Source organism: Lolium rigidum, chromosome 4, assembly GCF_022539505.1.
Source record: "Lolium rigidum isolate FL_2022 chromosome 4, APGP_CSIRO_Lrig_0.1, whole genome shotgun sequence".
Taxonomy (NCBI): Eukaryota; Viridiplantae; Streptophyta; class Magnoliopsida; order Poales; family Poaceae; genus Lolium; species Lolium rigidum.
This window is the reverse complement of record NC_061511.1, coordinates 145,226,890-145,240,755: the sequence shown is the minus strand read 5'-3', so window position 1 is coordinate 145,240,755 and position 13,866 is coordinate 145,226,890. Positions and strand designations below refer to the sequence as shown.

Genomic DNA, 13,866 nt, shown 5'->3' with positions numbered 1-13,866 from the left:
CTCAAAATAATGCTCGTTCTATTGACGTCATATTTTCGTGGCAGGTCCATACTTAATATGGAACAAAATAGCTGACGTGTGTCTACTTTGCATAAGCACTGTATTGATGGTTCATGCACCAAAGATTAATTAAATTGGCTGAAATCATTTACGGAGTGAGAAAAACAGGTATGTACTGAAATGTATTTTTCCATCTTTTTTTTATCTGTAGTAGAGATTCCTGAATTGCAGATTGTCTCAGTTGTATGCCAAGTGTGTTCTCATTTATGTAATTCACATATCTTTTATGAATATGTAGTTGTATTGTCTATGGGCAATGGAAATCTAAAAGTAGCTTGCATAATATTATTTTTTATGTCAAGATAATCAAGAGGGCAAATAAATAAAGATGGAAACATAATAGCCCATCATGTGAAAACTGGACACGTTGAGATCGCCTTTGATATGTGCGAGGGCATTATGAGATGGAGAACAGAGAGTTCACTTAGTAGACAACTTTGAAAGGGCAACATATTACATCTTCATATTATGTCCTTCAAAGGGCCCCCAAAGACATGTTCGAGTCCACCAGAGCAAGCCGCCCGGATTTGAAGCCCTTCCATATTCGGAGGTTCACATACAAACCCATTTTGAGCCTTTGTCGCACAAAGGCCCTGACACGTTTTAGAGTGGACACATTATAAGCTGGGCGAAGTGTTTGACGAAAAGATGCAAGATCATAATAAGCTAGGAGAGTGTCCGGATCAAAAACAAGTTGGCTGTTGTTGTCTGTTGATTTCAAAGCCCCTACGAAATTTGTGAAAACAACATATGAGTAAATATAGTCATGTATGTAAGTTTATTATAATGTCAAATGGTACATCCCAACTTACATTGTGTCGTGCTGACTTCAAAAAGGATGGCAGATAAGATAGACATATCCTGCTCGGCACGTCACCATTTCATCATGTGGCGCGACACGTGCTTGTCCCATATGCGCAGACATATGAACTCCCACCTTGTAAAGAAACAGTAATTTAGATAACAGATAATCAGAAGATAAAAAAACTCAAGTTTATTTTATCATACCTATTGTTCATCAGCACGACTTCTCGGCATGGCGTGTTACGATTGGTTGACGGGAGGAATCGGACGGGGCTAACATAGACGACTATCCCAATTACATCTGAAAATGCTTAAAAATATCAATTCAATAGCCTGAAAAGTAAAAAAGTGTGAACCAAATTTTTTACTAAAAATTTCTATGCACCTGCAAGTTGTCTGTATGTCAGTGTTGCGACACAACTGAAAGTCATGAACCGGTCTGGCAGCATAGGTATGGAAATGGTAGGCCCAGCTAAATCAATTTGGGTCCAAGAGTGCATGGTGGTGTAATAATCATTGTGTAACAATCGTTTTGTCAGTGTTTCAGCCGGCTGGAACCCAATACCTCTGATGTAGTATACATGGCCCGTTCACAACTCGTTGTTCACACGCAATGCTGTTTGTCCAGATGCTATCGCTTCCATCTTATCACCCTATGAAAATTCCAATGTTCAAACGGATAGAAATAATAGCAATGTTCAAACGATATGAAAGAATACCCTTGTTTTCCATACTGTCTTGTAAGAAAGAATGGTTTGCCAAAATAATGTTTTTGAAATAATGATCAGAAGCACAATTTTGTTAAGAATCGTCCAATAAGATTTTGTTCCATAGTTATTGTTACCTCCTAGCTTAAGATTTTGTTTCAAATTTAACACTGTTCCTTACTGATACCTGCAAATATTCCAGTGTGTTCTTGCTGTCAGGGTAGCTCTTTTGGAAAAACCTTTTCCACCTCACATTGTTTCATCTTATTTCAAGGTTGTGGTGGCTGCATTCGTTACATAGCTTGGCTGGTTCATAAATGGGCAACTTCACCTCTACCCTCAGCAATGGATTCTGGAGGCAATGGATAGTTTTGAGCTTGCTCTGCAGAAGACTACTCCAACTGTTGTTATGGTTGCCACCGGAAAAGGTGCTTCTCTAGGTGTTCTTAACAAAGGTGGCAATGCACTTCAGAAAGCTCACAAGGTAAATATGGCAGGTCTGTGATCATAGTAGTGTTGGTCACTGTGTTCAAGCCGTCTGTTGCTTATGCTCGTAAGCCATTGAACTGATTGTATTCACACATGTAATTTCTTTTCATGAATGCCATGCTGTAAGCTGCTGGCATCTGTGTTAAGCTGATTTGAACTTGTGCTATTATTAAATATAATATTGGAGCAAGAATAGCACTGTTTTTTTCATGACGAAGTTGAATTATTGGATGTGAGTTAAACTTTACAACATCTCTTTATCTTCTCTTACATTTATCTTTATCTGATTTCTAGGACCCAGAGCTTGAGAGATTGCTGCTATGAAGGTACTGATCTGAATCTCACACTTGTGAAGCTTGTGTAAGTGTCGTATCATGTACTAAGCATTTCAGTTTTCTCTACGCAACATAGAGAGGTTGAGAAGCGTGAAGTGCTTAAGAGGCAAGGTCATGGTGAATACAGGGAAATAATTGAAGGAGACTTCCTAGCGGAGGTCACTCGCTGCAAGTAAGCCATAACTCCTGTTTATGGAATTGCTTAACTCTTGCCCATGATGATTCAGTGAAGGATGTCTAATTTTTTGGTAGGATCATGGATAAGCATTTGAAGGCACTTGCGCCGGTCTATTTGGGGACTAAATTCATCAAGCTTGATGCCGAGGTCCGTATGACTTCTTCTTCTACTGCATCGATGATGCTAATTTGTTGATGATTATTTCAGAATGCTCCCTTCTTTGTGACAAAACTGGCAATTAAAATGTTGCCATGTGTTATATTGTTCAAGTAAGTGCATAAACTGTTCACGGTTTCTACCTATTTCAAATTCCAATGTCATAAGGCATTATACTAATATACTGTGTTCACGGTACTTTTCTACATCAGGAAGGGTATTGTTGTTGATCGGTTAGTTGGATTTGAAGACCTTGGAGGTAAAGATGATTTTTCTACCAGGGCATTGGAAAATATTCTGAAGAGGAAAGGTAGAGACAGCTGTTACTTTTCTGTGTGTGCACATGTGCATGCCCATGTAATATAGAGTTAGAGACTCGGGTGGGGAAGTATTTCTTTTCTTGATTAATTCTAATGTGGTAGCTTTGCATACTGAACTACCCTTTTGAATATTCGTTTGCAGATTAAGACTATCATATTTGATAAAACTGGGACCCTGACTATCGGCAAACCTTCTGTTGTTCAAACAAAGATCTTCTCGAAGATACCACTTTTTGAGTTGTGTGATTTAACTGCCAGTGCTGAGGTTTGTGATTTAACTCCCACATTTGTGTTGCAAGGCATTTGATGCAAGATATTCGTTTGCATTTCTGTGAATAAGGAATACTTACATTTTCGTCGGCGAGGATAGCATGGTAGATTAGATCACCTACTCTGTTGTTTTTTATTCGACCAGAAATAAGTTTCGCAGTTGCCTCTCAGGATCTGTTGTAGATATGCAATTGTTCCACATTGCAGAATGTAACATGACTGCATTATAAATGGAGAAACATGAGTAAAACGTGATGCTAAGAACATGAGTAAAACGTGATGCTGGAACTTACCTTGGTGCCATTACCCTCTTGGAGGCGTGGCGACTGAGAAAGTATTGACTCAGCATGGTGGTAGATTGAAGATGGATCAGCTGGACTGAGATGAAGATGAATGAACTGGACTGAGATGAAGATGACCTTAGCCTGGAGTTTTGTAGACGTTTCGGAAAAGAACTGAGCTATGGTAAGATGGTTCATTCCTTGTAATTTAATGTAATTAATATCGTTCAGGTTTCATTCCTTTTTATACATGCGTCCTTTTTCGTGATTATTGGGAAGGATTACTGGGAAGATTACATACCATGCGTCATGGGTGAATCATGGTCATTTAATTTCCTGATTTATTTCCATGCGTGCACGAATAGATTCCATCCATGCGTGATTTATTTCCATGCGTGATAACAGGCGCACGGTTTCCTGGCGTGATTCCTGTTATTTCCTGTTATTTCCTGGCGAGGCGATGGGCTGCGGTCGGCCCATGTTAACGCCTGGCCCTAGCGGGTGGGCAACGAAGGACGACGACGACCAAAACGACCAAACGTATTGGCAGAATAAGGAACCAATTGAGTCTTTTTAAGTAGTAGAGATAGAGATTTTCGATCTATTTCTCGTAGTCTAGCTCAAATCGCAGCGACAACTGGTTCTTCTGTCTCTTCCGTCGTCCAGGGTGGCTGCAGGTATGTGGATTTCGTCTCCCATCTCTTGAATTGCCTCAGTGATTGTCCACCTCGAACCCTAATTTTGTTCTATTCATGTTCCTTTGTAGATCTTCGAGACGTTTAGCTGTGTTGGTGTTGCGATTTTGTCACCAAATACTGTGTGTATTTCATGTTTCAGTCGCCTGTTTATTTGGAGACATTGATCGGAAGTGGCAATGAGAGGAGATGGTGGTAGCATTGTGTTTCTTCTTTGGGGGATTCTACTACATATGGTTTTGTAGACTCGATTTTGTTTCTTCTTGATATGATTCGCCTAACAGCATCTCCACCGGTGGACCCGATAGCGGTGCCGATAGTGTTTTGGGAGCCGGCAGTGAAAATGGGCTTACACCGGTGCGCCCCAAATGGCGCCGGCGCATTTTTGAGCCCAATAGAAGCGTCGGCAACCCCGTGCCGGCCCCTTGGCCAAGGGCGCGAATCGGGCGCGCCGGCGCCTCGCGGAAAGATGATTTTCGCGGGTGGTGACGCCTTGTCAGCGAGAGGACGTGGCGGGTCGCATCGGAAACGACGCGGGGAGGTTGGTCATCGGCGTTAATGGCCTCCCGCGCAGAAACCCAAGCGGCGACGAGGGCGGCAACTGGCCACGCGGCGTCCATCTACCTTACCCACTCGCCTTCAATGCGCGTCCGCCGCCTCCCTTAAAACCCCGGCGACGCGCACTTCTCTCTGTTCCCCGCCTTCCAACCCTAGCCGCCGCTGTCCAACCGCCGCGCAAACCTCCCACGCACCCCGCTGACGATGGCGCACAACGACGAGGCCGGCGGCAGCGGCGGCGAAGTGCTCTGCTCGTTGCAGCTCAGCCTCGACGAGACCGACGTACTGTACTAGCACCGCATCCCTGTGCCAGTACATTACAAACTGTCGCACGGCTGGCACGCCTCCAACGGCGGCTTCGCCGTGCCGTCATCGCCACCGCTAGGAGCACAGACGCGGGCCCTCACCAAAGAACGGTGGAGCTTGATGACGCCGGAGGGGAGGAGCTTGCCGGACAACGCTGTCGACAGCCTGGCCTGGGCATGGCGTTTTGAAGACGAGCGCGCCGTCGAGCTCGCGCAGACGGCCAACCCCTCGAGCGGCCGCTTCAACACCGTTGGCCGCCGTGCCTGGTAGTACGGACGTGACGTCGACAACACGCTCTGCCAGTACGGCTTCCGCCAGCGCGTCCGTGGCGACAGGCAACGGGATCCGCTGTAGGTGTGCATGGCGCCGGCACCGACTCTGCAGAGGGCGCCGGAAAGGAGCGCGGCGTCCAGAAGCTCGCGCACCGAATCGTCGTCTGCCGTCGCGCGCACGCGCTCGGTCTCGCCCGCGCCTCCTTCCGGAGGCGTCGTCATCCACGACGAGGCGAGGCGCGCGTCCTCTGCTCCGACCCGTCGGACGATGGGGTCGGGCCGCCGCCCCCGCGTCAAGGAGGAGGACGTCGCATCGTCGCCACCACTTCCGCCGGCGAAGAAGACATGGTGGGAGTTGGAGGCCGAGGCGCAGGCGGCCCTCCGTGAGGACGACGACGACGAGGAGTTCCCCGGCCAGAACTTCATTCTCGGCCGACGAAGACTACCGGCATATCGCGATCGACCTGCAGCAGTCGGCGGTGTGGTCCGCCAGGGACCATGGCGCCAACTTCGTCGACCTCGCCGGACCATCGGAGCTGCCGGCGCCAAAGGAGGAGAAAGCCGATGAGGAGGAGGCCGACGAGGACGACAACTGGTCCTTCGGGGCATCCAGCGACAACGGCGACAACCTGGACTTCAGCGCCTTCGACTCCCGGCGCAGCTAGATGTTTTATTTAGTGTTTTAGTTTAAATTTGCGTTAAATTTGTACAAATTTCGTTCGAATTTCGTATGAATATTGTTTTAAAATTTTGATTTTAAATTTCAAAATCTATCGGGGCTAGCGTATGGGGAGCGCCGGTGTGGGAGCAGCATCCCTAAATAGAGGATGCTCTGCCGGCGCCCCCAATACGGCAGTGTCGGCGCCCCTTTCGGCGCCTATTTAGGGGCTGCCGGTGGAGATGCTCTAAAGTTTGTTATACCGTGGAGGGCTTCAGGGGATTCTACCATGGAAGTTTTTGTAGGCTCGATTTCATTTGGTTTTGAACAGATTCACCTAATGTTATGTTGTACCATGTTAAGCAGGTTCGTCTGGTGGATGTTATGGAGGGAGTGACATGCTAGAATTTCAGTCAACGTCAAGCTCCAGTTGAGATCACTTTCCTCCACGTCGTTGCACGGCGGACAGACTGTCTCTTCACTAGCTGTTCTCTTGCTAAGCAGCTGGCTCAAATACCACGGGAATCATACTAGTTGGCCTTCTCTGTACTTTTCTTTTCTGTCTGTATCTGCTGTCCCTAGCTCTCCCTGGTATAGATGAGTTAGTTCAGTTACATCAGGTTCAGGAGTTGACACTGCTTCAGCGTGAACTATAATTGGTCTTGTACTTGTACTCTTCTACTTCTTCTGAAACCGAAGAATGCAGCGCTGCAGCTTTTGTCAAATTATCTTGTAGGGATAGGTCAGTTCATAGAACTTTATCTGTATGGAGATAGATGGTGTAGTTCATCGCAGATAGTGTGGTTTGTTTGTTCTTCAAAAAGTAGCATATACTGTAGTTTACTTTTGGCCTAGAAATCTTGTTCTTGGTTCTGATATTCTAATATTATTGTTGCCCGATGTTGAATTCATGCCTTCTGTAAAGCTTGTAGGCTCTCTAAGAACGATGGTGCTTCTGAAACCCTCTATGTCCATGGATTTGAACGCAACCGGGCCACACCTGATGTGAGGCAAGGTAATGGCTTCTATGCAGTTTCATTTTTTTTATATAGTTCACATTGAAAATTCTTGAGTTGGTGGTAGTATCAAATAGAGCTAGATATTATTTTTGCATGCCGATCTTCCCGCAGACCCACAATAAGTAGGAGTTTCACAATATTATTTTCGCATTCCGATCTTCCCGCATGCCGATATTATTTTCGGTTGCGTTTAAATCCATGGACAGAGAGGGTTTCAGAAGCAAAGGCTGAAGTTGTTTCCAATCTTCATTCAAAGGCTTCCTAACTTGATTTTGCAATCTTGCTCCAGGTGGTAGATTTTTGGAGCTTCAATCAAGATTTATGGGCCATCAGTAAAGATTTGTAAAGATTTATATCAGTTTATGTGCTCAAACTTTTGGCTGCCTTTACCTAAATGAGGGGGAGCTAAAGTTTGAATGGTAGTAGAGCTATCGAGGTTGACATCCAAATGGCGGTGAATAATTTTCACATGATCTTTGTAGTTGCTTTGTTTGACTTCTTTTTACAACCTCACCTAAACCTTTATGACTGTACCACGTGTCTTATGACTTGAAACAATCCTGAGTATTGACATTGCTTTTATTATACTCCCTCTGTCTCCTGAAACTTGTCGACGATTTGCTAAAATTTAGATGTATCTAGATGCTATTAAGTATTTAGATACATTCGAATCTAGATAAATCTCGGAGACGGAGGTAGTACTATTTTTGCTACACATTTGGAAAGTGTTTACTCATAGTCGGTTGCCTCTCGTTTTGGTGGGCAAGCGCGACAAGCCACTCTTTTATAGTACGCGGTATGCCCAAATCTGGTTATGCAATGGTCTAAAACATTTTCTTTAAATACTTTGAGTATCTCTCATAGCATATTTTTTGTCCTTAGGGACTGCTTAGAACCTATCTTTGAAGAATTCTGTTAGCAGAGAGATCATAATATTACAGACGTTTTTGGTCCTGTGACAGAACTGGTCGACTAACAAAAGAGTTTTTTTTATAACTATTCAGGTCACTACTACAAATAGGTCTTGACCTGTCCCTTGTCTTGATTCCCTTCCCTCAAGTTACAAGTGCCCTGGCAAATTATCTAATAGTGTGTCTTGCATGAGATTATCAGTTCATGACATGCAATAGGGATCTAAAATAGAAACTCAATCACGATGCTAAAATTAGACCCATGCCCCAACACTCCAAACGCAATAGGGATCTTCGTGTATTTCTTATGCAACATACTACTAACTAAAAACAATAGGAATCAAATACATAATTAAACTATGAACTACACATGCATTTTATCAATACATACTACCTCCATCCCATGGCTTATGACATCTTCCTCACTAGATGGTGCCAAAGTATAATCATCGGCCATTTCAACAATCAAGAACATGCATCATACTTACAACACACATGGAATGAAAAACAAAACAACTATATGGCTACAAATTTTATTATTGCAAAAATAAATAAATAGAACTATGCACCGATTGAAAACTTTCTACTCCATACTCATTTTGATTAATTACTAAGTAAATCACATCTACACATATGCAAACTAAGAAGTTAATTTTAGCTCAAATTGCATATAAATCAAATAAACTCCCACAAACACTAAAACCCACAAATCCCTCTACTTCTAGAGCAGTAAATGACCTAAACTAGCAATGACAAATGGAAAGATGAAGTTGCTAACTTTTTAGAACCCTTGGATAGATAGGGAACCGCCAAATCTTGACATATCGTGGAAAAAATGGGCATGAACTCGAGCTCTACAGGGAAGAAACAGAGAGGAGCCAGGGAGGAAGAGAGGCCGGCCGAGACGATGGTAATATATAGGAGGGAATTTTAGTCCTGGTTGGTATCACGATGGTCTTTAGTCTCAGTTGGTATCTCCAACCGGAGATTAAAAGGTACCGTTTAACCCGGAACTAAAAGGTCCCGTTTAACCCGGGACTAGATTAGATTGTGCCCGTGTCCAAACACAGCCGGGACTAATATTCATATTAGTCCTGGGGCCCAAACACAGCCGGGGCTAAAGCTCCGGATAGAATACACTTTTTCTACTAGTGTTAAGACAACAGAACCGACATGACAATGCAAGAAGAGTATACGCTACACGTACGGACTAAATTTTACGGAAAGCAACTTACGGACTCACGTGGACTCATGCCAGATATTGACAGCCCTAAGATCACGGAAGGGAACAACAAATTAGCCAACCGTATGTTACCACGTCCGTCCGTAGGTCTTTTCCGTGAGAAGGATTCCGTAAGTCTAGCTTTTCCGGTATTTCTTGTGGGTTCAGGTTCGGTGCATGTCAATCATCGATTCATCATTAATTGTCTTGTGGCAGAGAAATCTTCTTGGCCTTCTTAAATATACAATCTCCAGTTGTTTGCAGCCATCAGGATCCTAATCTTGTGGTAATTATATATTTTAAATTATTTCAGGCACTTGGCTAAGTACACATTTTTTATGCATAAGATAAAGGTGTCCAACTATAAATTAATAAATCCCTAAAGCCCCAAACGTCCAAGTTTGATACAAGATGCTAACCAGCTTGCTAACGACGAACACCAAAAGCGGGAGCTCGCGGATTACGACGGTGAACCGCCCAAGAACAAGAACGCTGCCGCTCAGAGGCTATGGTGGGAAGCGCTGGGGAGGACGCTCGCCACCGTCCTTGACCACATCGCAGCGGGCAACGAGCCATGGTTGCGCTACCCACCATCTCTTGACCGTCGATGCATGGGCTCGATGGCGGATGTTGTCGGCGTCCTCTTATTTGTCCTTGTCGAGGTCGTCTTCTTTGGCCTCTGCGACATCGACCGCGGTGACCCCTCCTTCCCGCGCATCTCCCCTCGTCATCATCAAGGATGAGTACGGCGGTTGCATCATCATAATCCGCGAGCCGCGGACTCCGCGACAAGCCCACCCTGCCCCCATGCGGATGCTTCTGCCTCGTCAAGCCGAAGGGAGGGCTACGTGACGCACCAGTCAAGCATGAGCCAGAGTGGATACCGTCGGTGGACTAAGCGACGACCCATATCGCACTCCAGGCCAACGATGACCTGGAGGACTTCACATGCCAGCGGATGGCCATGCGTGCCTCCTTCATGGAGGTGCCTCCGGCGTCCCTAGAGTTTCGCCTTGTTCTGGTCCAAGGCCGAGGCGAAGAGGGAGGCACATGAGAGCGACCGTCGCCTCCTCCTCATCAACCTCGACAACGACGACGAGTTCGGCCCGAGCCACCAGGGCGACCTAGGCCAGGGCAGCAGCCGGCGAGGCGAAGACGTCCAGGGCAGGAGCCTCACGCCAAAGGACGACGATGACAACAGGGACAACAAGGACTACACAGTGTTCTATCGCCGCCTCGGCTGCTAGATTTAGGCTAGTTTAGTTTTATTTTACCATATTCCAAATTTTTCTTTGTAATTTCGTTCTGTTTAAACTAATTTCGTCTAAATTACTTAAACTTTGTTCAAGTTTTAATTTTATATTGGAGGCACCGACGGCGCCCCCCATACCAAAGCTCCATACGGGAGCCGAGTTAGATGATCTACAGGCTCGAGGGCGTGGACGCCTGGCCCGAGAGGCAAAAATAGGTGTAGCATTATTGAAAAATGACTGTAGCCATCTTTCCAGCTACCACCACGTGACCACCTCGCAGCTACCACACACACACACTCGCGTGACGCCACCTCTATAAATAAGTAAGTAAACCGTTTCACTTACACAGCAACCATCCCACTGATTAAGGTGCCTAAAGTGGTAGACAATTAACTAATGGGGTCTGCCGCCGCGGAAATGGCCGCCGACATGGAGGCGTTCATGTACGCGGTGCACCTGTCATTGGCGCCAATCCTGCCAATGACCCTAAAGAGCGTGATCGAGCTGGGCATGCTCGAGATCCTGGTCTCCGCAGGCGGGAAGATGTTGTCACCGTGCGAGGTGGCGGCACGGCTGCCATCGCCTTCGTCGGCTAACCCAGACGCCCCGGCGATGGTGGACCGCATGCTGCGGCTGCTGGCGTCGTACAACGTCGTCTCATGCGAGGTGCAGCAAGGCAAGGACGGCGTCCTCGCCCGGCGGTACGGCGCCGCGCCGGTGTGCAAGTGGCTCACCCCAAACAAGGACGGCGTGTCCTTGGGCCCGCTCGTCGTCATGAACGACAAGGTCCTTATGGAGACCTGGTATCATCTGAAGGACGCGGTCCTGGACGGTGGCCAGCCCTTCGTGAAGGCATACGGTATGACGCTGTTCGAATACCAGGGTGTGGATCCACGATTCAACCGCGTGTTCAACGAGGCGATGAAGAGCTACTCCACCATCGTCATCGGGAAGCTCCTCGAGTTCTACACGGGCTTCGACGACGCCGTGCGTACGCTCGTCGACGTCGGCGGCGGCCTCGGCGCGGCCATCCACGCCATTACTTCCAGGTACCCGCACATCAAGGGGGTCAACTTCGACCTCCCTCACGTCATCTCCGATGCGCCGTCTTTCACAGGCGTGCAGCACGTGAGCGGCGATATGTTCGACAAGGTGCCCTCTGGGGACGCCATCTTCATGAAGGCGATACTCCATGACTGGACCGACGAGCACTGCACCAAGCTTCTGAGGAACTGCTACGACGCACTGCCTGCGCATGGCAAGGTGATCCTCGTGGAAAGCGTCCTGCCGGAGAAACCGGATGAGACGCCCGTGGCGAGGACGGCGTTCGGATTAGACATGCTCATGCTCACGCAGACACCCGGCGGCAAAGGGAGGTGTCTCAGGGAGTTCCAAGAGCTGGCCGGGACAGCCGGGTTTGTCAGCGTCAATGCCACCTACATATGCAGCAGCTCCTGGGTCGTCGAGCTGATGAAGTAGAATCTTCATCCGTGCTTGGTTTCCTTCCGTCCGTGGACAAGCGGTATGTCGACCGTTTCAGCGAGACGGTCATGTCTTACTTATTTAATATAGGTCTCTTAATATAAATAACGTGCCCGTCTAGCTCGTGATACTATTATGTTACTGTGCAGGTTGTTTATATTTCATACCGGTTTATTTCTATGTACTGTATTATTCTATTGTGATGGAGAAGGTTGTAATAATTTATTAATACTGGCTTGATTTCAATGTAAAAGAATGTAATAATTATTTATTAATGATATGAAACATGGCAGTGTGTTGCAGCCGGAGAAAAAACATTGGACACCCTAACCCAATAAGCTTGGCTCAAGGCCTCAAGTTCCATGTGACAAGGTATCGATTTGTCAATGCCTACAGATTTTAGACTAGAGATTTTAGGGAAGTAAAGCAAGTAGATCTCGAAGGTTCAGCCGGAAAAGTACTCGACTGCTCTAAAGCTAGGGTTGTGTTGACAATGAAATCGATCCTCTCTTTGTCCCTCGACTCCCCCTTATATAGGAGGCGGAGCCGAGGGTTTCGTGATGTACAAGTTACAAAGTCCGGGAGACACTTTGAGTTCGTCCCGTAATAGTTACAAATCAATATTCCTAATACAACTATATCTTTCCAAACTATCTATTGACTGGGCTTTCGGGCTTCATAAACTTCAGATCGTGGGCCTTCAGTAAACCCCGGGTACCATCTTCGGCAGGCCTATTGGGGATGCCTATGTCACCATGTCTTCCATTTCAACCGTGCATCCCACATATACCGTTGCCGCTTATCATCCTTCTCGTCATCACCGATAGTGGCTAGGGTGTGCACGTAATAATAACTTGTTCAAACGTGGTCAAGGAATGAACTTGGCCACCACACATCACACCTTTCATTGAACCGCAGCAATGAAGAAATGTGTAAAACATAAAAAAATTAATCTTATGCAGCTGGTGTGAGGGCCTCCATACTTGCCGTGAACCTAAAATTTCATTGAAACCTCACATTAAATAGAAGATTTCTGAAAAATATATGTAAAAAGAACAATTAGAATACGGCTGCGACCTACTATATGCACACAGCGCATGACATTCGTATCCTGACATGCTTATGGCTTTTCTTCATAATACATCAGACATGAGTATAATGTGTCAATGGCAGAGTAAGGGTTGTTGTTGTGTGAGTAGGTTATTGTCGGTGGTGAATTTCAAATGAGACGTACGTTACAGGGTGGAGAACCGTTTTTTGTTTGGTGTGTTTTTTTACATGTCCAATAAATTCTTTTTCATGCTGTTTTATGTGAAAATCTAGTTTTTTTTTTGCTTGAGGGTGCATTCTTTTTTTCCCCTTAGGCTGCACTTTTTGCATTTTAGTTAACTGAAATAACAAAAGTAGGAGAGAGGAGCGACAATGCATATTTACAGTAGTCTGTGAGTGTCTAATTTGCATGGGGGGGATCGTGAGGTAGAGGGTCGCTGTCACGGTGTCACCTACTCATATTATTATTTTTCCATACGATGTGTATTTCTGTCGTGCTCTGCTCCCGACAAGGGACACTCGCTTGCCAGTTGCCACTCGATCTATGAAATGGGGGGCGGCGCTTGGCAGAGGCCTGTCCGTCTCCATCGAGGACGGCAGGAAAGAGAATCAGAGGCTGCGCTGACGGCAAGGATCGACAGCTCTCCGCTGATGATGGAGGTTCTCCTCGTGGCCGCCTGCTGTGGTCACGGCAGCTTGAGCACTGTGAAAAAGGAGTGCAAGAGAAGGGACGGAGGTCGCTGCGCCGACAGCCGGGATCGAGCGCTCTCCTTTGACGATGCGATGCTGGTGATGGGGATTCTCCTTGTTGCTTTCGGCTGCGGCGGCAAATCCTATACA

General features: G+C 46.4%; 2 protein-coding genes across 3 annotated transcripts; both read left to right on the top strand.

The window, feature by feature from the left end:
* The first annotated feature begins 48 nt into the window (after positions 1-48).
* LOC124705891 (thioredoxin domain-containing protein PLP3B-like) lies at positions 49-3,847 on the top strand. Of its 2 annotated transcripts, XM_047237582.1 has the most exons (8): positions 49-168; positions 1,846-2,055; positions 2,355-2,386; positions 2,470-2,567; positions 2,645-2,720; positions 2,781-2,842; positions 2,942-3,039; positions 3,192-3,847. In XM_047237582.1, exons 3-8 carry the CDS (start codon positions 2,381-2,383, stop codon positions 3,194-3,196), a joined length of 345 nt encoding a protein of 114 aa, XP_047093538.1. In that variant the 5' UTR covers positions 49-168; positions 1,846-2,055; positions 2,355-2,380; the 3' UTR covers positions 3,197-3,847. The 2 variants fall into 2 exon arrangements, with proteins under 2 accessions (XP_047093538.1, XP_047093537.1); XM_047237581.1 differs by lacking the exon at positions 3,192-3,847 and having other exon boundaries at positions 2,942-3,176.
* A 7,043-nt stretch (positions 3,848-10,890) lies between these two features.
* Positions 10,891-11,973, top strand: LOC124650061 (tricetin 3',4',5'-O-trimethyltransferase-like). Its single transcript, XM_047189624.1, has one exon. The coding sequence runs from the start codon at positions 10,891-10,893 to the stop codon at positions 11,971-11,973; it is 1,083 nt and encodes a 360-aa protein (XP_047045580.1).
* Positions 11,974-13,866: the final 1,893 nt, after the last annotated feature.

What these genes read in the sequence shown, in the direction of transcription:
- LOC124705891 (XM_047237581.1), top strand. An exon ending in GCGGAGGTCACTCGCTGCAA is followed by an intron (nt 2,568 to 2,644) that starts GTAAGCCATAAC and finishes CTAATTTTTTGG; the next exon opens with TAGGATCATGGATAAGCATT. An exon ending in CCATGTGTTATATTGTTCAA is followed by an intron (nt 2,843 to 2,941) that starts GTAAGTGCATAA and finishes TTTCTACATCAG; the next exon opens with GAAGGGTATTGTTGTTGATC.
- LOC124650061 (XM_047189624.1), top strand. Translation starts at nt 10,891, where the DNA reads ATGGGGTCTGCCGCCGCGGAAATGGCCGCCGACATGGAGGCGTTCATG.